Source organism: Populus nigra, chromosome 1, assembly GCF_951802175.1.
Source record: "Populus nigra chromosome 1, ddPopNigr1.1, whole genome shotgun sequence".
Taxonomy (NCBI): Eukaryota; Viridiplantae; Streptophyta; class Magnoliopsida; order Malpighiales; family Salicaceae; genus Populus; species Populus nigra.
In genome coordinates, this window is record NC_084852.1 from 30,402,755 (window position 1) to 30,429,185 (window position 26,431).

At 30.6% G+C, this 26,431-nt stretch overlaps 1 protein-coding gene across 2 annotated transcripts; it reads left to right on the top strand.

Annotated features, from left to right (window-relative positions):
- The first annotated feature begins 1,979 nt into the window (after positions 1-1,979).
- LOC133680424 (ubiquitin carboxyl-terminal hydrolase 7-like) lies at positions 1,980-11,231 on the top strand. Of its 2 annotated transcripts, none has more exons than XM_062103370.1 (18): positions 1,980-2,130; positions 3,022-3,167; positions 3,326-3,361; positions 3,457-3,564; positions 5,805-5,905; positions 6,012-6,135; positions 6,684-6,743; positions 6,834-6,901; positions 7,188-7,238; positions 7,437-7,545; positions 9,053-9,141; positions 9,270-9,339; positions 9,529-9,609; positions 9,703-9,798; positions 9,890-9,938; positions 10,407-10,526; positions 10,622-10,696; positions 10,863-11,231. In XM_062103370.1, exons 1-18 carry the CDS (start codon positions 2,121-2,123, stop codon positions 10,916-10,918), a joined length of 1,449 nt encoding a protein of 482 aa, XP_061959354.1. In that variant the 5' UTR covers positions 1,980-2,120; the 3' UTR covers positions 10,919-11,231. The 2 variants fall into 2 exon arrangements, with proteins under 2 accessions (XP_061959354.1, XP_061959365.1); XM_062103381.1 differs by having other exon boundaries at positions 10,419-10,526.
- The last annotated feature ends 15,200 nt before the right edge of the window (positions 11,232-26,431 follow it).

Sequence of the window (26,431 nt, forward strand, 5' to 3'; positions counted from 1 at the left end):
CTTGATTGATTAAGTTTTTAAAATTATCCTTAAATAAGATATGAATATTATTTAAGGGGCAAATTGATAATTTTTTAATTTATAGAGTTTTTCAAATTTCCCTATAAATTGTAAGCTATGCCTTTTATTTTTTTTAGTTGTTGCCTATTAGACAAAAAATTACGTAACTTACAAAATAAAGAGTCAGAACTCTAGGTATAACAAACCCTCTCTCTTAAATAGAGATTTAATAAATTTCTCATTGGTGGTTCATGTAGATTACCATTGAAGGCCAGATAATTGAACGACTTGTGGTTTGTGACAAGTCTTTAAAGAATTATTTAAAGCCGAAGAAGATCAGATCTTGAAGTGATAAATCCTTAAATAACTCTAGATCTATCTAACGAGATCCTAAGGACTTCCGAATAATTTTATTTTATTGTTTCCGTTGCGTGTATGATATTCGAGAACCCAACAATAATATATTTTATGTGCCGACTCTACTCATAATCTTTATGGAATCTTTTTCATGAATAAAAGTTAATGTTTTATAAAAACTCTATATTTATGATAATTCTTTTTATTTTATCGATCCTGTAAATGAAAGGTACCAGAAACTTGTTAAGTTGTTTATAGTGAGAAAAGTTTAGGAAAGTATATTTTCATAGTGTTGATAAGTCATGGTAACTGTCGATGAGTTGTGTTTGCTGAAGTTAGGCACTGTTTTTTTACTCTAATATTATATGTATAACAAGAAGTCATTTTTCATTTCATGATTTACTATCTCATTTTATTCTAAAAATGTTTAATTGACACTTGACTTTATAAGTAAAACAAGAAGTCATTTTTCATTTCATGATTTTCTATCTCATTTTATTCTAAAATATTTAATTAACACTGAAAATAAATATTATATTCAATATTAATTTATTTAAAATTATTTTATATTTTATACGTATTTTTAATCTTGTTTGTATATGCAAACATAATTCATTATTTTTAGTATATTCAAATCAATTAACAAAAGCTAATAAATTAATAAAAGGTTTAAAATCATATTTAATTAATAGTAGGGGTATAGTTTGAGTCAAAATATTCTAAAGGACTTGACTGGAACTGGACCATATATAAATAAATAAAAAAGCGACCGAGGGTCATTCTTAGTCCTGAAAATTACAAAAACAAAATATGTTAAATAACAAAATTATTCTCTTAGAACCTCCTTTACTGTTATTAAACTTGGATTGTCTCCCATATTAACCTGAAAATTAATAATTGGATCAGTTCAAATAAGATAAAAAACCAGCCAATACAACAATCTGATAAAACCTGATCGATTTGGACAAATTCAGACAAGACCTAATTTTTTTCTTTCAAATGTGATTTTTTTTTATATCTCTTTTTTTTTTATATTTTTTTAGCTGGCTATTAACACTTTTTAAAATTCACTATATTAATATTAGAAAAATATTTTATTTTTTCAATATAGGATTTGAAACACTTTTATGTATTCTATTAAGTTTTTTTAATGCGAGATAAAATTTTTTTTGGTTTAAATACTTCAACTTAAAAAGATAATATAATATCTTTTCAATATGAGATTTGAAATCTTTTAATATATCTACTCTATGTTTACAAGAAAACAATTATTTTTTCAATGTGAGATTTGAAGCTATTTAATATATATACTCTATGTTCACAAGAAAAAAATTATGTTTTTTCAATATAAAATAAAAGTTTTTTGGTTTAAATACTTCAACTTAAAAGGACAATATAATATCTTTTTAATAAAAGATAAAAAACTTTTTAAACTTCATTATTTATAATATATACAACTTATATTCACATATATTGTTTTTAAATTTTTTCAAATATTAAAATTTTAAATATTTTTTTAATCTTTTTAGGTTAACCCATAAAACCCAGAATCCAGTCCCTTGGCCGGGTCAACCCCGGATCGGGTTTGATAACTATGTGTTGTGGATCGAGCCAAACCCGGATTTGAATCCAGACCCGAAATCTCCTTATATTAACCCAGAAATGAAAACCCCTTAAAATCCACGAGCCTGAGAGATTTCCTTTTGCTCAAGCAAACACGAAAATAAAAAACCAAGCATCCATCAAAAACTCACCAGTCAATCATGTTGACAGGTATTTCTCGATATTCTCAAAAAACACATTATTCTGACGCTTGATTTTTTTTTGGGGTTTATTTTTGAATTTCATGAACTGGGTAATCGCTGATTATTTTTTTTGGTTTATTTTTCTGATGATTTTTTGGGTGGAGAGAAAGAAAGAATATCTTATAGCTATAGCTATAGCTGTAGTATTTGTTTTTCTGGCAATTTATGAGAATCGTGGAACTCTTTGTAATAAGTGATTAATTTTTGGGCTACGTTTGTAGTTAGTGATTAGTGTTTGTTGCTAGAAATCTGGCAGTAGGATTAATGAAATGGGGAGTTTGTCCAAAAAAATTGAGGTTACAACAAGCAGCTTATAGGCTCTTTAAGCAAAATAGAATGCAAGAAAAGGATCGGCATAGAGAACTCCAAATAGCTTTAGATGGAGATTCAGTCGAATTGGTTTTGTGTAGACGCCATTTGTGGGTCCCGGTTTTCATTGTTATCACTTTTAGACACTGTTTGGGAACACGGTATAAAGCACGAAAATTCAAAATTTTTTTTTCCTTAAATTTAATTTTTTTATATTTTTTTGATCGTTTTGATGTGTTAATATTAAAAATAATATTTTAAAAAATAAAAAAAATATTATTTTGATACATTTCTAAAAAAAAAACACTTTAAAAAGCAACTGCTATCACACTCTCAAACCACACTCTCAAACACCCGTATAGTTCTTGCGGTGGATCTTATACAATGGCAGTGTGCATTCTGCTTTCCTTTTTGTCGTTTTAATTCATTTTTAGAATGTCTCAAGCTCAGCAGAAAAATCGGAGCTGTACCTTTTCAGTTATCATTTGTCTAATTGTTATAGAATTTTGGTGCTTCTTCTTCTTTTAACGATTCCAATGAATTGGCACAGTGAGTGTAAAATGGCAAAAGGAGCTGTTCCCAAAAGTGGAAATTGACACTAGCCAGCCCCCTTATGTTTTCAAATGTCAGTTGCATGATTTGACTGGAGTCCCCCCCGAGAGGCAGAAGATTATGGTTAAGGGTGGTTTGCTGAAGGTAATTAGATGTTTTTCTAAATGTACCTGAAAGTATCCATTACTTGCAGTGGTCAGTTTGATTCATATTATTTTAATTGTGATTTTTTAGGTGTTATTAAGAATTTGTTGCCTTTTAATACACTTGTCCTTCTTTAACTTCATTGATTGACAATGCAGGATGATGCCAATTGGGCAACCTTAGGAGTGAAGGAGGTAATGGTCTTTTATGATTATTTTACTGCTACACAACTCTTTTTCTTGTGTGACATGATGCTAAATAATGGTGTACATTCTTAAAAAACTTTTAGGGTCAAAAATTGATGATGATGGGGACTGCAGATGAGATTGTGAAGACCCCAGAGAAAGGCCCTGTTTTTATGGAAGATCTTCCAGAAGAAGAACAAATGGTTGCCGTGGTATTTTTCTTCAACCCTTTTCTTCTACACATGATCTATGAATTCATGGCGTGCCACTTTAAGGAATTTGTTGATTTATATAATAACATTCTAATCGATGTAGAAAACTGACATCAGAAGTTATAAACTGTTGACAAATGGAATTTATTAGCTTTCACCCCTTAAGGAATTATTGATTTTTTTTTTTTTTGCTTCTCTCTTTTATTCATTTTTTAATTTGATAAACTTAAGGGAGGTTAATGAAACAGCTTCTAAATGATTAGGTTCTGAAGTGAATGTGAGCCTTTCATAAAAGTAGTTGATTATAGAGATATCACCCAAACTAATTAAGCATGCATATATATATATATATATTCATTCTTTTTTCCAGTTGTTGCTACCTTTTCCTGTGTTCTGCCCTTGTGATAAAACAAAGCTCCTAGATTGTAGGATCCACAGAAATGACATGGATCTGTCTGCCTTTTTTGAGAGTTGTGAGCGTTCCAAGCAATCAGATAATTGCTGCACAAGCTGAGCCTTGACCGATAAATGACAACAAAACCATGCTTTGTCCTGGTCCAAGCAAAGCAAATGGAGCTGTACCAATTGCACCTTTGGCTAGGCTTGGCCTAGTTGTGTTATCAAGAAATAAGTCATGCTTCATCTCCATTCCCAAGCCAGTATTTATCTGTGTGGCTTTGTTCTAATCATATGTCACAGTTTTGCCTTTCTACTGGACTGTAAGTTGCAGTCTTGTTCACCAATGACGAGGGAAAAGTGAGAGAAAGGCAATTCAGAGAAGAGCTTCCAGCTCCTTTGAAATAAGATCAACAAAAAGAGAAAAGAAAAAAAAGGAGAGAGAAGTGGACCAGAACATGACTCATTTGGATATGCCTGTAAATTCATTCATCAATGGCCCATGCATACAAATAATCCTTCTAGGAAGCCTAAGACTCTTATTGTGATCAACATGTCCATTTTCACCATCATTGCCTCCATGTATGCAAGGTCCGATCATTCTTTTATGTATTGTCAAGCTATCAAATTTCTACTCTAAACCTGTTTCCAAGCTTTCTCATTGGGCTTGAACTTGAACTAAGCTCAGAACCTCAACATGGCATGCTATAAACTCAAGTTCTTAGTTACAATTTGAAAGTTATAATCTGTCAGTCCCATAAAGAGTGATTTCCTGGCTGGTAAGTCGTAGCATATCTGTATATCATCCAAAACTTAATGCATTAATTCTCTCTCTTTTCTATTTTGACCCTCAATAAAAACTATTTTCAACATTTTTTCTCCTACTACTTTTCATTTAAAAGGACATTGTTGAAAAGTTAATAAAAAATGGATGAGCTGGCATATGCCTGTAAATTCATTCATAGCCTAAGACTCTTATTGTGATCAACATGTCCATTTTCACTGTCATTGCCTCCATGTATGCAAGGTCCAATTATTCTTTTTGTATTGTCAAACCATCAAATTTCTACCCTAAACCTGTTTCCAAGCTTTCTCATTGGGCTTGAACTTGAACTAAAGCACAGAACTCAACATGGCATGCTATAAACTCAAGTTTATAATTACAATTTGAAAGTTATAATCTGTCGGTCCCATAAAGAGTGTCATTTCCTAGCTGCTAAGTCATGGCATATCTGTATATCATCCAAAATTTAAAGCATTAATTCTCTTTTTTATTTTTTCCCTCAATAAAAACCATATTCAACATTTTTTCTCCAACTACTTTTCATTTAAAAGGACATTGTTGAAAAGTTAATAAAAAGAATAGATGAGTTGGCATATGCTTTATTAGCTATTATTAATATGTCAGCATAACACACGGAGTATTATTATTATTATCTACTTTCTTATCATTGCATGCATGGAAAAAGACAGTGCTGATACCTGTTCTTCCCTCTCTCCAATTTGTAGAGCACAAATTTACAATGATCCTTGGTTATGCATCCTGGACAAACCTTTGATTGACTGTCAGTTAGAATGCCATTGCCTTGGTGGAATGGAAAAGTGAAATTCTGGATTATGCTATTATCAGTGATTAATATTTGATAATCAGACTTTTCTAGATTCTTCATTGTCAATGCTATTTATATATATTTTCATCAATCCTTTATTAGGAATATCTAGTACTTGGATGTTTGTTTTCTTTTTTCCCTCTTTAATGTCACCAGATATTGTTTTTATTTTAATGATCTTTTCTCACTTAATATTCTTGTTTCACTTTATGCTAAATTTGTTTCTGCTGACAGGGTCACACTGCTGGCCTCTTTAATCTAGGGAACACATGCTACATGAACTCAACAGTACAATGCCTGCATTCTGTTCCAGAGTTGAAGTCTGCTTTAGTTAGGTGAGTTCTCTTTGTGAATGTCTCTGAAACTAGTTTTCAAGTTGCAGATCAAATGTGGATACTTTTGTATGACTGAAATATTGTTATCAATGTGAAATTTGGGCAGCTATCCATCTCAAAAAAGCAGTGATTTGGATCATACATCTCATATGCTGACAGCTGCGACTCGAGAACTATTTAATGAGCTTGATAAAAGTGTAAAGCCTGTGGCACCTATGCAGTTCTGGATGGTTTGTACTCTGCTCCTGCATTATTTGCAGCGTTTATTGACATCTTTTCTATTTGAGAAGCTTTTAGTAATACAACATATAAATGGGATGAAGTCTCACTATGAATGTTAGACGCACCTTTTTCAAACATATTATTGTTTAACAAACTGTCACGTATGTGGAGTCTTACTGATTTGAGCTGAAGAAATGTATTCCAGAAAACTAGAATGTTGCAGGGCAAAGAACTCTGATTATATGGATGTTAACATTGATCTTATTTATTAGGACTTTCATATTACCCATTCCATGCTTAATACCGTGCAAGCATAATCAGGTTTAGTTCCTAATGATGTACAAAACTATCTGCCTTTAATAGTGCAAACTCTTGCACATTATTGTCATCATTAGGTTTTCAGTTTTGCAGTCCATCAATTGATGTTTACCATGATAAGCCTATATTTGAATTTTGGCATACCTTGAAATTATTGTTGTTGCATTATTGCGCTTTGACTGTTTGGAAACAGGGGAAAACGCATACTGCATTTTACTTTACCCATTTACTTTTGCAGGTATTGCGCAAAAAGTATCCGCAATTTGGTCAATTGCATAATGGAGTCTACATGCAGCAGGTTTTTCCAAATATCAATATGCCTAACATAACAGTTGTAACAATATAATTTCTTGTAATGTTGATCTATGCATTTTTTGAAATGTAACAGGATGCTGAAGAATGTTGGACACAACTTTTATACACCCTTTCACAATCACTTAGATCACCGAGTTTCAGGTAGTTTTGTTTTGTGTTTTTCTGAATATGAAACATTGTCCATGCACATATCTTAGTTGAATTGAGCTTCATAGACCATAGAAGCATGCTTTTGCTCTATAGTGGATGTCATCAAAAGTCAAAACTTTTACTCCATTCCAGTTCGGAAATTTGTTGGAGATTGTTTTTGTATAAGTATAATTCCCTATATAGAACTTATTGGTTTAAATATCGTTGCTTATTCAGAATGCTTGGTTTCTGTATGGATACTTACCTTCTTGATTTTGACCTTTTATATAACCTGCAGTGAAAATCCAGATACAATCAAGGCACTTTTTGGCATTGAACTTGTAAGCAGGTGGATATCTTCACCTCTGTTTTCATAACAGTTGGATTGTAGCTAAAGTCACGTTTAGCAAAAGAATAAGTGCTACATTTCTAAGCTTGCTTTTACTGCTGGATTGTCATTGATGCATTTTAAATGATTATGAGCGTCTCCATTTGGCTAGGGACTACAATCTTTGACAAAGTTTTTGTATGTGATATTGGTTGCTAGGGTGCATTGCCAAGAAAGCGGTGAAGAAAGCTCAGAGACAGAATCAGTTTACTCACTTAAATGCCACATATCACAAGAGGTGAACCATTTGCATGAAGGACTGAAGCATGTAAGGTTTACTAATTATTCTGTTACCAGGATTTCATTCTTTTCCTTTTATTTGATTTTGGTATGTTGAATGCTTTGTGTATTCCTTTGCAATAGTCTGGTTTGTGCTTGCACTTAACTAGCTCTTGATAATCATGTGTCTTGTTGGAAGCCTTTGCAAAATGAATCTGATTCCACTTCTCTGTCTCTCAATTGCACAGACCCAAATGCAAGGCACAAGGCCACTCAGTGGCCATGGCCTCCCCCAAAACTTTTAAGAAACTCATATATCCCCTGATCATATGTACCCTGAAAACTAAAAAACATGGAAATTTAGCAATTGAAAGGCAATCAATCTAAGTTAAATATGAGATGTCATCCTATTTAAAGTAAATCAACTGTAGCAGCCAATTGCATTTGCTCATATTGGCATGAAAACTTATAATGAAACAATTTTTCTTCAAAAATATTTTTTCTAAGATAAAATAGGCATATATATTTGGAAGGAGAATACTCATATCTATTTTTACAAAATGAGCAGCCAAAACATTTATGCATCGGTGCATGCAAATTGTTAAATTATTGATATCTCAATCCTGTAACCCAAGAAAATTTCTTGCGCAATCCTTGCTGCTCGTCTTTGTGAACTGCAACAATAATTTGTATAGGCACAATGTCATTACATCAAGTGTTAATTGTCCATTTGCTGGAGGATAGTGACTATAGAAGGTTTTGCTTATTGATAAATAACAACAGTACTCAATTTTAGGATCTTGCCTTTTCAGTGTTTTCTTGCAGAAGTTCTGCATGCCAGTCCTCTGGTCTCTACCTTACAGATGAGTTAAAGACATTTTAGTGCTAGTCACCCACCTTGGCAAATAGAATACCTTGTCAACCAGGCCTCAATTCCTAACTAATTGTTTTGGCTATGGGTCCTTTTGCGCCATTTCACACAATAGTACACTGAATCTGCCACAATATCACAGTAGAAAAGAAAAGCTTCATAGCTATTGCTTGTGCTTGCATTTGTAGTTGTATTAACCTTATCGCCGAGGAACTTTTCATGATTAACATGGCCGGCTTATCATCTGAAGGTAAAAAAACTGGCTTTTAGTAGACAATGCAACCATGTGGAAATACTAGACTCTTGAGAATTGAAATCTTTGTATTTAACTACAATAAACGGTAGAATTCTTACAATGGACTATTACTTGAATATTTAAATCAAAATAAATAGAAATGCTTTTTATCAACTAGTGGCTAATGATTCACAAGTTAGCGACTAACCTATAAATTCAGCTAATATAGCTGATTACTCTGGTTCTTTTCATAAAACCTGCTTTCTCTTTTGAGACAATTTCACTAGCCGGTCTGTAGTTTTATGTGGCATCACTAGATGCACGACCTATCACTTCCCACTCCTCAACTTGAAAATAATATCTGTGTTGTGTTGGGTGTGTGAGAGTACACACACACACACACGTGTTAAATGCCCTGTATTAGTAATATCTTAATCTTACTGGTTATAGGGTTTGAAGTCTGAACTGGAGAAGGCTTCTCCCTGCTTGGGTCGTAGTGCAATTTACCTGAAAGAGTCCCGTATCAATGCCTTGCCAAGGTATACCTTCCATTTTGGCTTTTCCTACGTTGTGATTTCCTTTTTCAAACTCTGCTATTTCTCTTTATTTTTATAATTTTTTCCTCTTAGAAGAATGAAATTTCTGATGGCACATATTTGTTTTCAAGGTACCTAACTGTTCAGTTTGTTCGTTTTTTCTGGAAGAGGGAATCAAATCAGAAGGCCAAGATTTTACGGGTAATAGGGGTTTCTTTTTTTCATTCTGTTACAAATGAGAAGTGACTTCAAAAGTTCTGTTTCTGTGGTTGTAAAATGGCTTGTTTAATTTAAGGGATTGGATGCTCTGCATGCCCAAAAAGGTTAATAAAAGCCGTACTTTTTAATGTTTATATGATACTACCTTTTTAAAATTACTGTCTTTCTTAGAAAGTGGATTACCCATTACAACTGGATGTCTACGATTTTTGCTCTGATGATCTTTGCAAAAAATTAGAAGCACCTCGCCAGGTATATTTTTATCCTTTTGTTTCAGTGCTCAGTATGTAAGGGTGCTAAAGTTTTGATGATGATTATGATTATTCTTTACATCTCATAACTCAGATTTTAAGAGATGAGGAGGGTAAAAAGGCTGGTTTGAAAGCCAAGGAGAAGACCTCGGGTTCAAAAGACAATGATGTCAAGATGACTGATGTGGAGGTGAGTAGATGGTTGAATTGTGGATGCAAATACAAATAGATAAGACCAATGAATATTATTGATATATCTTACCCTCTTGTTTTCTGTTTAGAGGCCATCAAATGAGAGTGGAGAATCATCAAAGCCTACCTCCAAAGAAGGTGAAAACTTCTAAATTTCTCCTGCTTGTGATTGAAGCATCTTTTTTTGGTATTTCTATTTTTCTTTTATCGAGGGTCCCCAGGAGATGCTTTGTGTTTGACTTCCAGGGGACTGCACTTGCAGTTTGTATTGATAATGTTTGTTACTATTGTGTCTGGCTGTGCTTCCTGGATGTTGTGAAAGATTTTGGGCCAGAGATGCTTTCTGTGCATAGAAGATGATATTGCGGCCTTCATTGTATTTAATTTTTCAAAGTTAACTCTACCATTGCTGCATTTTTTTTGGAGATGCTAAATATAATGGAAACTGTTTGTATTTATAAATGACTGATTTTTAATTTGCTACTTTCCTCTCCCAAAGTTGTCTTTACTGGGGAATGCACCTAGTTTCCAGTGCTAATACTTGACCTTCCACTGCAAGTGCATCTGTGAAAGTGCACTCTTTAATGCTCTCGCTTTATGCCCCAGGTGGTCCTACAGATAAAAAATCACATTTAACTGGAATATATGATTTGGTAGCTGTGCTCACCCATAAGGGAAGGAGTGCTGATTCAGGGCATTATGTTGCATGGGTCAAGCAAGAAAGTGGTAAGTTCTCTAACGAGTTTGTTCAGTGTTTTGTCACTATGTTATTTGGATCGACTTGGGTTTTTCAACTGATGAATTCTCAATGTTTATTCCAGGGAAATGGATTGAGTTTGATGATGATAATCCTGTTCCACAACGGGAGGAAGATATAACTAAGCTCTCTGGAGGAGGTAAGCTAGCCTGATTGGATAATGGGCTTGTGTGGTGGGAAAATTCTGCAAACTAATTCTTGCTTTTTTGTTTTTTATAATCACATTCCCATCAACGACTGCCATTTTATTCTTAAGTGAAAACTGTCTTTGTTTATTCTGATGAATTTCTATCTTTTGATCTTAGGTGATTGGCATATGGCTTACATTTGCATGTACAAGGCACGAACTGTCCCAATGTAATTTTTTCTAATCCCATCATTTTTAGATTCAAGTCACCACTGGATTTCTTCGTAGATCCATATTGTAAAATGGACAGTAGATTTTTACAGAATTGGGTTTGTTGTGCTTATAGGAGTTGTCTTGTCTCATGCATGTGTTATGACTGTATGGCATAGGCTCATTGTTTATGATTTCGGACTTCTAGTTATCTAGAACCTCATCAGAAATCAGAGCTCAGATGTTGTAATTCTCATTTGTCCTGTTAAGAAATGCATGAATATGGTCAACAGCTTCTATTGAATCACAAATAATTAGTTATCAAGATTTAAATTAATTTTAGTTTTAATTTTTTATATTATTATTATGTTTTTTTTGGGGGGTGGGGGTTTGGTCTTTCTAGACTTTAAATCGTCTATGATAATAAGGCCTTCCAATTTTAATTGTGGCCAAAAGAATCAGTTAGATATTTTTTTGAAGTAACTATGCTATTCATTTTTTATTCCTTCTTTTTAGGAACTTAATCCCAAGTGGAGTTATGTAGCAACCTTGGAAACCAAACTAGATGTTCTAAGCATTTGTAATGTAAAGGAAAAGAGAAGGAAAAAGATTAAAAAAAAAAGTAAACAAACTGGGATTTAAAGAAAGCGATGAAAGAAAAATGATAATTGTAGAAAAAATGTAAGTTTTAAATTGCATAAAAAAGTTGTGTATATGAGGTTGGTTATCGTTTTCAATAACTAGATTTATATATAATGTTACAAAGATGAAATTTTACACTTACCTAAAATCTTAATCCTATACAAACTCTTTATGGTATATAAGACTTTACAATCCAAATCCCTGTGCATATTCTTTTGGCAATTGTATGTTTTTTGTGTTATGCTAGTTTATCTATTAGTCTAAGTATTCAAGACTCCTATTTTAAATAAGAATTGTTCTAAATAAGAATTAATCGATCGATTGTTAATGTGAATTCATCGACTGTTTAATCTCCTTAGTCGATGGTCAATAGTTGATCTTAACTATCTTCATTGGTTGATGGTCAATTTCATTCATCTTTTTTCATTGATTTATGAAGTGAACTAATATTCTTAATCAATCTTTTTTCATTGATTTATGTAGTGAACTAATGTTGTTAATCAAAAGACACTTAATTGTTTTTAGTATAAACAATGCTCCCAATATTTCTTGTTTGGATTGATAAAGGAATATTGATTTGTATTTTATGCTCAAATCAATTGGTGCATAATTATGTTGGATTAGGCACAATTATGATCGATTATTGACACCACATATTAGTAATTTGACTAATATTTGTCATTGTTGATTGTTTTGCAAATGATTGGTCTTTTTCGACTCCCAACCCTATTTTGTTGGTAAGGTGCGATTTTGCATCATCCTTCCTCACTGTGTTCAGATGTTGAATCCTTTGGATCTTGGGTAGTCGACCTTGTTGCTACCTTCTTTCAAGATCTAGGAGATGTTGATGATTACTAGCCAATTCTTCATCCTCATTACAGAGTTTACAACCACAAATGCAGGTTTTCAACTTAAAAACTGCAGCAAAAACAACAGGTTGGCACAATGAAAGGAAACAACATGTAAATATCGTCATGCATGCACAAAACACTCTCTCTTATCCCACATGAACATATATAAGGTTCTCATTAAATCTAAATCCGGTACCTTATTATGAGCATGATGTATGGAAAGATATTCATATAGCATAACCAAGAAAAAGAAAGAAAACAACTAGAAGATATGAATCTAGAAAATCAAACGAAACAAAATCCTTCATGTATAAGAAGATGGAAGGCATTATAATGTCCAACCTGTAACGACAGTGATAACTTTGATGTTTCTTGCTTTCAGCTGCCACCAACCTCCTCCCTTTTGAGAAAGATGGTTGCTTGATAGGAATTGTCTACTTAGAGGCCAAAGGTTTGAATGGCCTTAGGATTACTCACTTACTCCTTCATGCCCCCTCTTTTAGTCTTCCTAGACCATTTTTCTTCACTGTATTTTCTTCTTCTTTTAGAATCTTTTATTTGTGGGTTTTATCTTTCCTTTTCTTAATTTTCTTCTATCCTCTCTCTTTACTACTTCCTTGCTCTTTTTTCTCTTTCTAATAGATACTGACTTTTATTCCCTCGTCTTCTAGCTTTCATTGTGTTTTCTGATCATGCTCTTTTCTCTTCTTTCATTCTTCCTCCAAGCTGGGACTTGGTGCCTTTTATAGAGGCCTGGGGATATAGTACTTGGGGTTCGCATCATGACCCTTGATTCTTCATTATCCATCCTAGCCATCGATATAAATCCAGCCAAGACTCGCTGGCAAGGCTGGTTCTGCAAAGGTCTTTAGGCCAGTTTTGCAGATTTACTAGAGTAGAGGGTGGATTGAACCCATGCTCGGGAGACTGTCTTTCATCAGAGAAGCAAGAGGGAGTGTGCTTTTTATCTTCATCGGGATAAAACTAAAGGGGAAAGAAGGCGCCAAAATTCCATCTCCACGCATGTTATTCTTCCTTTTTAGGGAAGTAGACTTTAAGGAATTTGGTCGATGACAAGTCATTCAATCCTTAGGGTTCTATTTCTATTTCAATCACAACAGCGCCTTTTCCATATCAAACCTTTTTTCTCTTTTCAATGAAACTCATCGTTTCATTCTTATAGTTTTCAACTTAGTACCTAAAGTTTTGATTTCTCAAATCTTAGCTGATTTACACTGATTTTTAAGAATTCTTTTCAATCAAACCCTTAAGTTTATTCAAAATGGCCATTTAAGTTTTGATCTTTTTACAATCTAGTCCTTTTTATGTAATTTCAGTTTTTTTTTAACTTTTCTTCATTCAAACCTCAAATTATAGCCATGATAAATTTGACTAGTTAATTCTTGTTTCTTATTTTTTTTAAAATATTTTTTTAGGAGATTAAGGAGTTAATTATTTTGGGAAATTTTGAGGATTTTCAGAAATATTGAAAAACTTTTGTTTTTGTTTTTTTTTGTTAGGGGGGGGGGGAGGGGTGAAAATAGGGTCATGACATTCAATATGACATTCCTGATGCCTAGTACATTGTAGATTTATGAGCTCCTTATGTGCAAGTGTTAATCATTCTTTTTTTGTAAGTGAGAAACATCATCTTCTCAATATATAATAATTTATTGCACTAATATCAACTCAACACTACTCGAAATTGTTGATCAAGTTCACTTTGAAAACAACAGCAAATAGATTCATTTTTAAAACTTTATTTATGAGGTGATCAATCTCAATGGCACTGGCATAAACAATCATTTTCTTAACGTTTTCTTTTTGGCCCTATTTTTATGTTTCTTGGCTTGGTGTCCGACCTTATCATAGATAAAGAATTTGTCGTTAAATTTATTAGCAATCCCCTACCTCTTCACATAAGCCTTTTCTTTTTCTTTTTGTAAGTCTTTACCAATGGTTCTATAATGTTTGCTTTGGGGGCTATATTGAATTAGTTGGCTCTATTTTAGGATAACTTATTGTCTTTTTCTATCCTTAATTTTAAAATGAGTTTTCAACTCTCATTTTCTTGTGCTTGTACTTAAGATAGTTCTTGAAGTTTTTTTATAATTGTGATAGTTTTTTTAATAATTATAGTCATTTGGAAAGATTCACTTAAAATCATTCCTTCAATATAAATATCATATAAGATGAGCTAAAATTTTTGAACTTGGCTTATAATTGTACTTGAAGCGACCATCTTGAAGTTCATAAATTTATTGATTATGAATTTATTTATACCAGCATCTTCAGCATTTTACTTTTTATCTAAAGTTTTTTATAGTGCTTTTGCACTTATAATTGAAATATATATATATATATATATATATATATATAGTTTTCAATTATATATATGTCCAATTGATTTAAGATGTCATTTTTGCACACAAAATTGCTATGATTTTATGTGTTTATAACTGTTATAATAATAACATCAGATTCATTATCAGACAGCTTTGGTGCTTCTTCCAACAAGAACTTTGTCAAATTCAAAGTAGTCAAATAGAACAATATTTTCTATTGTCACCTCTTAAAGTTCAATCCATTGAGCTTTTTATGTTTCTCACCATGGTGATGGTGAAATTCTCTTTATCGAAATAGTACTTGTTGCAATAATATTAGTTGTGGTAACCATTTCTTGAGTAGAAGACATGACCTATTTCTAAATAAATAAATTTAGCTTCTTGAATGCAAATAAAAAATAACTAAATTAAAAAATGAAAAACAATCACAAACTAAACAATATAACAAGTAACTAAATATGACTAGTATTGAAGTTGTGCGAATTTAAACTCTTAAAATTAATTATTTGTAGTATATAAAGTAAGGGTATCATTTCACATTGATACAAGTATTAGAACTTAATTACTTAATCAAAATAAACTATTTAAGTTTAGATTAAAGCAAACTAAGTTAAGATACATTAAATATACAAATATGAAGAAATCAACTAATATGAAATGTAAACAATGAGTAATTAAAAAGGAGATTTTGTATATGATCTAAAATAACTAAAAAAAGCTTAGAAAGCTAAGAAAATAAAATAAATCAATTCTGAAAAATAAAAAAGCAAATCAATAGAAATAGAGAGAAAAACTTTTTTACTTTATTAGAAGCTTTCTTCAATGATAATCAAATAGTAATTGAGTTTATATATGTTTTCTAATATGATTTATGATAATAAATAAATCAACAATGAAAAACAACAAATTTTTCTACACATTAATAACTAAATATGTGATAAAACATAAACTCAAAATTTAAGTCTAAACAAAGCTGCACATGTGGATTAAACCTAAACTATTTTGTATATGCTTAGATACGACCCTTCAACTTCTCACTATATAAACTACAAGACAATCTTGTATTTTATTTACGTGTGATAGATAGTTTTGAGTTTCATAAAAACACTTATCAATCATGAGTTTTTTAAAATTAATTTTTTATTCATTCATAATTTATTGTAATCATATTAGTGTTTCATTTTAAAGAATTCTAGTTGGAAAATAATTTCTAATAAAATTTTAATCCTAAAAATAAATATAACTTATTTTTAATTTGACCTAAAATATACCAATTAGCTATTGCTTAAAACAAATTTTTGTACCACATATATAAAGGTAAGAACGTAGTAACACACAAAATATAACTTATTAATTGACATGGAAAGAAAGAAAGAGCTCACGAGGAACCAAATGGGTCTAAAATTTCAAATGCAAGATTTGTGATTTGTCAGCGTTGTTCATAGCAAGGCCTAGAAGGAAATGCACCAATTAATCTTGGAATGGTGAACTGACAGAAATTCCTTAAATAATTGGGCATTTGTCATAAATTGATAGACGAGAATTAATGAGGACCGGCACAGTCATAATTTACAATTTGATCATGGATTTCATAAGAATTTCTGTTTGGTGCCCACTGATTTTCCAACGTGGCCCTCCTATTAGGGTGGATATTTTTTGTTTGGTTCGGTCCAGTTTTCATCCAAAAAAATAACCAAACTAATTTTTTTTTTAAAAACTAAAACCGATTCAAACCGATCAGTTTCGGTTCTGTTTGGTTTGGTTAATTGAAGGGAAAAATAGGAAAAACTAGTTTTATTTTTTTTGGTTTTTTATGACTTTTGATGGGGTCATTTAAAAGGCTTGTAATTGATATAAAAAAACCCATATTCATTATTTAACTTTCCTTTACCAGGATTTATCTCAAATGACAAGAGAAATATCTTTTAATTTGCACTTAGTGGTTTTCTCAAACCAATCAACTCTAATCAAAATCCAAAATAAAATTATACAACAAATAACATGGAAAATGATTAAGACATTGAAAACAATAGGCTTAAACCAAGAAAACAATGCCTATGATAAAACTAAAGAAATACAATCTGCAGGAGTCCTTGAAATTGAAATAAAATGCATCAATTGTCTCTCTCCCATCACTCACAAAAAAAAAAAAAAAACAAAAGGAAAGATACTACTATTTTAATATTATTGTTAAGTAAACCATATGCCTTCAACATTTTATTGCTTGTATTTTCTTAGAAACCAAGCGAGAAGAAACTGTAGAGAAAAAAACCAACTATTGAGGCGCGCAAGCATGGACATTAAAAGTGCATCTAGTTCTCTTGAATAGATCACCTGAAAAGTTTAACAAAATAGGTTAATATAAACTGATAAAAACTAAAAAGAAAAAAAAAGAAAAAAAATTTAGAAAAGAGATTAGATAGCATCAAATTTCTCATCCAACTTGGAGAGACAAAGAGCTTGAAGAAACGACTGCTAGTTTTGATTTAGAGACAGAAAGATTGAGAGATGAAGATTTGATCGAGAGATTGAACAAGAGAGAGTGGGGTGACAACTGGATTTGCTAGGGTTAGAAAAAGAAACTACAAAGCAGATCTGTAGATGAGAGAGAATAGAAATGAAGATTTGATCAAGAGGGAGTGAGGGGCGGCGGCGGCGGCGGCGGCTAGGTTTGCTAGGTTAGAAGAAGAGACTGAAATGTAGAATTGTAGATGCGAGAGAATAGAGAAGAGATGGAGATTTGATTAAGAGGGAGTGAGGGGCGGCGGCTAGGTTAGAAGAAGAGACTGAAATGTAGAACTGTAGATGAGTTTGGAAGGTATTTATAGTACTGGTTTTTTATTTCTATTTGAACCAGTTCAGTTCGATTCAATTTCAGCCTTTTAAAATCGAAACCAAACCAAATCGTTTTTTTAATTTTTCTAATCGGTTTAATTGGTTTTTTTTACGGTTCGATTTTTTCGGTTTTTTTTTGTTATCCCGGTTTAATTAGTTTTTCGGTTTTTTTGCTCACCCCTACCTCCTATATTACCCTAAAAAACAATCAAACGCCCTGGAGCTCTGATTTTGATTGCCCCAATTTGCCTGTTGAGAATACCCAGGGACCAGATCAAACACGGTCTCTCAATCTTGGCTAACAACTTCGATATCGCTATCCTTTTTTTATTATTTATTTAACATAACAACTCAATAATACTATTAAAAGAAGCTATAAGATCTTGGGAAAACAATACTAACTCAAAATATTATTCACTGTTAGTAATAGCTATTTTGTTTTTTCATAAAAAAAAAACTTACACCAGTTGTGAAGAACATTAAAAAAATTTCACAGGGAACAAATAAATCTTTTTACATCTTAATTATGTAGTGAAATGGCTAAAATAATTTTTAAACAAAAAAATTTAAAACTAACATTAAAGAGCATTTTTATATTTGCACAATAAGCTTTTTTGTTATTATAATGTTACTGGAGATGCAATTTGATATTTGACCAAATATAAAACAATATTAAAAAAATTAAAAAGCACATTGAGACAATTAAAATGCCTTTAAAAGAAAAAAACGATAAGTCTAGAGTCAATGGGTTTTTTGGTCTTTTCACAATGATTTTTTCATTATTATTGAGTCAGTTTAAGGCCTTCTTCTTCTACATAAGTTATTGGTCATGGGGGTACAGAGAGAGCTAATTTCTTCATTTTTGTGTTGAGATTTCCTTGAAAATCCACCAAAAATGAGTAGATATAAGGAGATCATGGAAGAAAAGAGATGAAGGATTAAATGGCTAGGATTTGTGAGAAATATAAAGAAAGTTTCAGCTAGAGAGAGAAATAAGGAAATGAAGGAAAAACTTAAGTGCTCTTTGCATAAAACTCATTGATTTGTTGCTAAAAAAAGGTAAAAAAAAACCTTGTTTAATGATTTATTGAAGTTTTTAATATGTTTTAATGCATGTTATGTTAAATTTGCATTACAAAACTTAGGGTTTGAAGGAATTATATGTTATTGATTTGTAAACTCATTTGAATGGTGCTGTTAGGAATGAAAAACGAGTGGGTAAATGATTAATTGCAAGAAATTGAAAAGAAATCATTCCCCTATAGTGTAAGAGTTTAGGCCTAAGAAAGATATGAAGGATGGATTTAATTAGTTTAAATTGATATTAAATTTTTGTTTGATTATGTTATAATGTAAACCATCGGATAAAATAATCTCATCTTGATTGAGTAAAATAAAATAAAACCTATCAGTGCACCAATCTTGTCACCAATCTCACATGTACCAATAGTTACACTAATTTAAATTTCAAGTCTTACCATGTCTCTCCTATATCGAGAGGTCCCAAGTTATTGACAAATAATTTGTACACATCTTGTATTCATTGTTCATACACATTCCAATCATTCAAAGTCTCAAATTGTAACACCCCAAACTTTTAAGATAAAATTCACACAATTATCAAGTTATAAAATAAGAAGAATCCCAGGAAGTTTTTTTCCCCTTAAATTAAGAGATAACCATTAATTAACCATCGTAATTGCATTCATGCATTAGTATAATGAAAATTCAAAATTTCAAATTACTACTTAAAGTTTTAACAAAATAGAACTAAATAACTTTATACATACAAATTAGAAGTATTATTAAATATAACCCAAAAGAAAATTCTTCTATTTTTCTATTAACTTAAGTGACTATTTAAAGGGAACACCCATGTATCAACTAAGGGTTACACTACTTAGATGAATCTGCATAGTAATTTGCATAAACATAATTAAATTAATTAAGATGATCAAGTATATTTTTCATTACACTAATAATTTACTTTTTAGTTTATTTATCATTAATTTCTATAATTTCCCACTTGTCAACACATCAATCTTGTCTAATATTAACAAATTCTATTAATCACCCATTCCCAGGGCACTGGTTTCATTTCAGAATACAGGTCCAACTAACAGCCTATTCATAGGGCACCAATTCCAAACCAGGACACTGGTCTAACCATCAGCCCATTCACAGGGCACCAGTTCCATTCCATAATACGTGTCCAACTAATAGCCCCTTTACAGAGCACCAATTTCAAACCAGGACACTGGTAGTAAAATAAATTACCATGTTTCTTTTCTTTTTTTTTTATGATTGATGTGTTAGTTTTGAAAATGGGGATGTTACATATATGGTGTATTTAATTAACGAGTATGAGATTCATTGCATGAGAAATTGAAGAAAAACAATTTATGTTCTCTTTGATAAAGAGTATGGCCCATGCTAAGGAAATAAGGATAAATTTTGTAGTGTTGTGTTATTTGTGTTTAAATTGTGTTGTTGATATGTTTAAAGAATTTTTATAAAACTAATTTCGTGAAAATTATAAAAGGAACTTATGTTCCTTTTGAAATAGAAATTGGTCAAAACTACGTATATGAAGGAATCAAAGATCGATGTGGTATTTGTGTTATTTTAAAAAGTGTTGTTATGTTGTATTAGTAATAACACTTGGATTGTGTTAAAAAAACATGTATGAAGATAATTTTGAATGATGTTGTGATGCATGAAAGTACCTAGTTTGCTTGTCAAATTTATCTTTTATGTAGCTGAAATTTTGCAAGTTTTATTAGCCAGCTTCTAGTTGAAATTAGAACTTGAAAACGATATAATATGAAGTATGTTTCTTCGTGAAAGTTGTAGATATAGATGTTATTTTTCAAATAGAACTGGTATTGATTCATTATGAGTTATAATACTCCACATATAATCTAAAAAACAATCAATAAAAGTAGTATCAACAGGGTTAGGGTTTTCTTTGGTTCAGGTAATCACTAGGTCAGGTTTCATCAAATCTTATTGTCGGCTTTCTAGGGTTAAACTTTATTCTTGATTATAAGTTCCAGGGTTATTATTCTCTGAGTTTGCATCACCTTTATCACTACTAATGCCTCCATCAGACGCCATCAACTAAGAAAACAACCCAATAACTCTAAAGCATCCAACAAATGCCAATCACCAACAACACAACCAGTTCATAGAATCAATAAAATATTCAAACTATTTTCAATAAAAAGACTCCTTAAAAACCATTAATTCTTCATGACATCATCATTTTGAACACACTTGGTTATTAAAGAAGTCCATGTGACAATACTTCTCTAAGAAATTTAATCAAACATTATTCTTGCATCACTTAACTACTAAAATTTTGAGTACATATTAATCAACATTGATGATACAAACATAAGCTTGTTGGTATTTTTTTTTTCTGGAGTTAAGATCAAACAAAATAGAGCATTATTTGATTGTGCACGGGAAAGTTGAGCGGTTCAATTTAATATCAAACTTTCACATTGAAAAGAAAGCACAAAGAGACACGTATGCATCAACACCATGAACCGACTTGGCAATAAAAGAGTCCCAAGAGTAGTCATTGGTCTTGTTAAAGTATATGATGTTGAACCAAATATTTAAATTAATGTTGGCTAATGTTGAAAAGTGGTTTTTATGAATTTTGAAAGAGATTGTGAGTAATTTAAGTGAATGGAGATTTGGAATCTTCATTAATATTTAATGAATGAGATCACAACCTCTAATTTGAGATGATTATGGTGGATAATGAAGATTGAAAGAGAGAAAGAATGAGAAGAAAAGAAAAGAAAAGAAAAAAACAAAAGAAAAAGGAAAAGGGAAGGGGGAAAATTCAAGACAAAGTTATTTTAATCCTATTAAATTTCAAAGTTAACTTTGATTATTTATTAAAGTGTAATCTTTTAAATATGAGAAAACAAAGTATTACCATGTTCAAATCTTGAAAGGTTTTTGATAATTATTCCTTTTATATTTATAAAAGAATCACACTTCATTCCATAGTTCACAATCTTACTAATGTAACCCCTCATTATTGTTGAGTTATTTTGTTTGGTTTTACTTTAATGATAATATAGGACATCAATTTTTTTATAAAAGGAAAAAAAATTAGCTATTGAGAATTAAACACTAAAAATTAGTAATTTTTAATTAGTGTTTATCTTTTATAAACTTTTAATTTGATGGCATAAGATATGGAAAAGAAAAAGGAAAAAAAAAACTTAGCTAAACTTTTTTTGCCCAATTTAAATGATGTCCTTGCTTATCAATTTTAATTTTACCGAGTTATTTCTCTCTATCCAATCCAAACCTTATATAGAGGATATCAATCCCAATTGTTGTACCATGTTCAAAATCTTTTTATCTCTAATATTTACATGACTTATTTTGATCATCTATATTAGGAACTAAAAGGGATTTAATTAGACGAAATGCCTTATCTATAGGGGAAAATAGAAAAATGATTTGCAATATTAAAATATATTTTCTAGATAATATGAGGTTCTTAGATTTGTTTGATTTTTATTATATCTTCATATAGTACTTGTGTTTTTATGAGTTTTGTAAAGTCTCTAAACGGAAAGGAATTAGACAACAAGTGAAGAGTCTACTAATTTCAGAAGCATATCAGGTCATCAACCTATAAAGAAGAATTTATTTTGAATAAGAAGTCCAAACTTAATTTGGACCTGATTTAGATTTAGAACTAGATAGGTGGTGCTATGTCATGGGCCAAATCAATTTTTTCCTAAAGTTAAAAAAAAAAGATGTTCAGGCGATGCCAACTTTTTTAAAGAAGTAAGAAAAGTTTGAGGTCCATATCATTAACTTGATTGTGTTTCATAAACTCAGTTAATTTAATAGTATGATTAAAAAAAGCATCAATAGTAAATAAAGCAAACAATAAAAAATAATAGTATGATTAAAAAAAAGCATCAATAGTAAATAAAGCAAACAATAAAAAATCAGCAATAATTAACTACAAAAAATGAGCTACCAATATCATACACGGGAGAGGAAGAAAGAAAAGCCTGTAGAGACTCATCGTCATTTTGTCATGGACATCAAATCACCACCATAAAGAGATCATTGAAATTGTTCTAACAACATTACGAAAGGCTCCATGACGACACCAAAATAGGTTGCACGCGCTGTTAGGGCAACAACCTAGAATAAAACCAAACAAAATACCATGATGTGAACATCTCACGCTTATATTTAATCAATCAATTTAATTTAATTCAAAATTAAAATTTCATTAAAAAAAAGCTAAATTTAACAAAGAATGATAAAAAAAGACTTGAGATAAATCATATCATTTTCAAAATTAGTGAAAAATCATATAGAAAAATAATAAAAAAGTAATGGAGCCCAATCAACAATTAAATAAATGTTGAAGGATGAAACTGAAGAAATATTAAAAAATAAGCAAACCAAGGCAAATCTTCTAAATCTAAGTTAATCTTCTAAACTCACAACCCGTGAAATCCTAGTCCGGGCTTAATTAAGAAGCTCAATTCCTAATCAATTTATGTTGAAGGATAAAATTAAAAAAAAATCATTTCAAAAACTTTTTCAAAGTAAAAATAATGAGGAAAAAATATTATAGGAAAAAAATTGAAGGAAAATGAAATCATAAAAAAGTCAATTTTAAAAATTATCTCAAATAAGCAATAAAAAGAATAGGGATCAAATCTAATAGATAAAAAATAAAAGTAGGATGAAATTGAAAAAAATATAATTTTATAAATTATTTCAAGTAAAACAAATAGTAATAAAAAGAACAAAGATCATCTTTGATGGAAAAATAAATTGAATAACTGCTTTGAAAATTTAGATGGTCATGTGCAAAAAACATCATCGGCGCCAAATCGGAGGTCTGCCAGCCACACACACTGAGACAATTTGAACACCACCTTTAAAGTCGGGGTTAGGCCATTAGATGATGCCACACACGCTCTTCTGAAAAACATGGCATGTCCCACATGTTGGCACCTGTGTTACACGTGTCAGTCACTTTTGTTTTTTTAAATAATATTTTATATTTATTCATAAATCAAATTGTTCCTTAGTCAACTTCATCATAACTAAAAAACCAGAATGAAAAATATAAAAAAATCCCTTGGATGCTAGCTTAAAACGTTTTGTTTTTAAAAGTAATTTAATCATTTTAATATGTTTTAAAAAGTAAAAATTTGAAAAAGAACCTAGAAACCAGTTAAATAAGTTTTTCTTTTACGAATAATTTAGTCATTTTACCATCTTTTAAAAATGTCCAAAGACCATGTTGTCGTTGTTCAATCTAGTAATGATTAATAAACCTGGCAAAAAGATTGTATGAGCCTCGATAGCTAGGCCATTGTTTTTTGTTAAGAAGAACAAAATGATCATTACATTGTTTCATTCCATAGTGTTTTATATTAGTGTTCATAGTGAAACACTAATTTCTTTTAGCTTTTTGTTAATAAAGTCAAAGCAAAAATTTTCACTTAAAATACTCAAAACATAAAAAAGAACAACATTTAGGCTTACTAGTCCATTGGCCCGCGCTCTGTCACGGGTCGGAACAATTTGTTAAAAATGTAAAAAAAAATTTTAAGAGTTTTTTTTTTTACAATGTTATTTGATTAGTACTTAAAAGTGCATATTTATCAAGGTTTTATATCATTATTTTGCACTTGAAGTATCAATATCTCCTTGACTAGAGCATGTTTTATAATAACATGTTTAATAATATAGATACCTTTAATTTATGGTAAATATTCATCTTAAATGTAGACCTATCACATAAATCAAAGGATTGATTGATGAGTTTAACTACTGAAATTGAGAAAATAAAGAGAGGGTTAAGTTTAAAAAAGAGATGCTGGTTCAGTCCAAACTGAAACACCATTCAGTTATTGGATCATAACTGGGGCTGTAGAACTTGGATTTAGGTCTAGTTTATATGTATGGAAAGCTAATACATATGCCTAAAATTTTCATGAGGGTCCAAGATTCAAAAGGACCATTTTCAAGTTCAAATTGTAGCTATAACAGAGAAGTTAGAATCTATCTTGTAGCCTAGACACTATTTAGTGTTCAGCCCATATCGCGAGTTATAGAAGTCTAAATGCATCGATTTTTGTTTTGTTGGAAAGCTGAGACAATTTTTCAGAACTTTCATGAAGACTATTTGCTCAAATTCTGATGTTAGCAATGACATTTTCTGCAAACAAGAAGATAAGGATTGTTACCAAGTCAAGAGGTGGCCACCCACTCAACAATTAGTCATCAAATCAATAGTTCTGAATTTTGGTCTATAAAAAGAGGCATTTACCATGCATTTAGGCATCTTGGTTTTCAGATCAAGATCATGCTCTTTATTTCTTTCTTTATATTTTTGTAATGTTTAAGTTTATTTCATGTTATATTTTCATTAATCTCTTGTTTATGCTTTTCATTTCCTTTACTATACTTATGTTTTTATGTTGTTTATTTATGTTTCTCTTTTTCATTATGTTTAGTTAAGTTTATTATGTCAAGGTGAAAAGGTTACACTAATGGTGTAAGAATAAGTATAGTATAAACTCAACATGGACTTTAATGTTTGATACTAACATATTTTGTATTTGTTATCTTATTCACTCTTAATACTTTGCTTGTTAAATGGTTAATCTAGATTTATGTTGTATAACCCTTGGTACAACAAATACTTGATCATTTCATAACCAATTGTATGGTATAACCGACACATGTGTTATAAAAGAAACTTAATTTGTTGTTAACATAAATTAACATCATGGATACCTAACAACATTTACAAGTATTAGCATTATTTGAATAAAATAACTAATGTAATCATGTTAACAATTTATAATCCGATTGGAACCTCCTTTGTGTGTGGTTTTCAGTTGAGTAATAAAAGAAGTTTATACTATACTTATTTGAAATACCATTAGTGGATCCTCTAACCTTGACAATTTTTTTTATCCTTGTTTAATCCTTACATCAATATCCTATAAAATTCTCATAAACTCTTTGTTTTATTTTATATATATATATATATATATATATATATTATTTGTAATTTATATAGTTCACCTCCCTATGGTTCGACCCTGGTCTTATCAGGTTATTTTTTATTTCGACACTCCTGCATTTGGGATAAGACATTAATCTTTTGATCGTGTCATTATTAAACCTGGCCAAAATGGATTAATCTTGAAACTTTCAACTCAGTTGTTTGTCTAACTTAAGTTTCCAATTAAACTGCATGGGAGCTAACCCAAATTAAATCGATTGATTTAATAGGTTCAAATGTAATTTTGATGACTAATAAAAACATGACTTAACTTAAAAAAAACTTTAAGATGACAATTTTTTTTAAAAAAATATTAAGATAAGGACGAATTGAATTGATTTTGGTCCCCTCGCAACTCGGGTCATGAATTCTATTGAGTTTAATAGTTTGTTTTTTTTTTAAAAAAAATATTTAATTATATGATAAGAATATATGCTCACAAAATTGAGCATCAACCTAAAAATATACTTATTGAGACCTTAATAACCCTATATAAAACAAAAAAATAAAATTATATAGTTTATTTTCCAACCAATCTAATATTGAAGAACAAAATCGAGAAAAAAAAATTAAAAACAATTATAGGACCAAAAATAGAAAAAACATATCTGATTGGGTAAACTTATTAAACTTGTAAATTGGGTAACTCAGGTTAGCATGCCAAACCTGTGAATCAGATTATGGACTTCATTGAAATTATAATTTTTTTAATCAAAACTGTTTTTTTTATTTAACTAAATGAAAATATTGACGATCACAAAATTGAACATTAATCCAA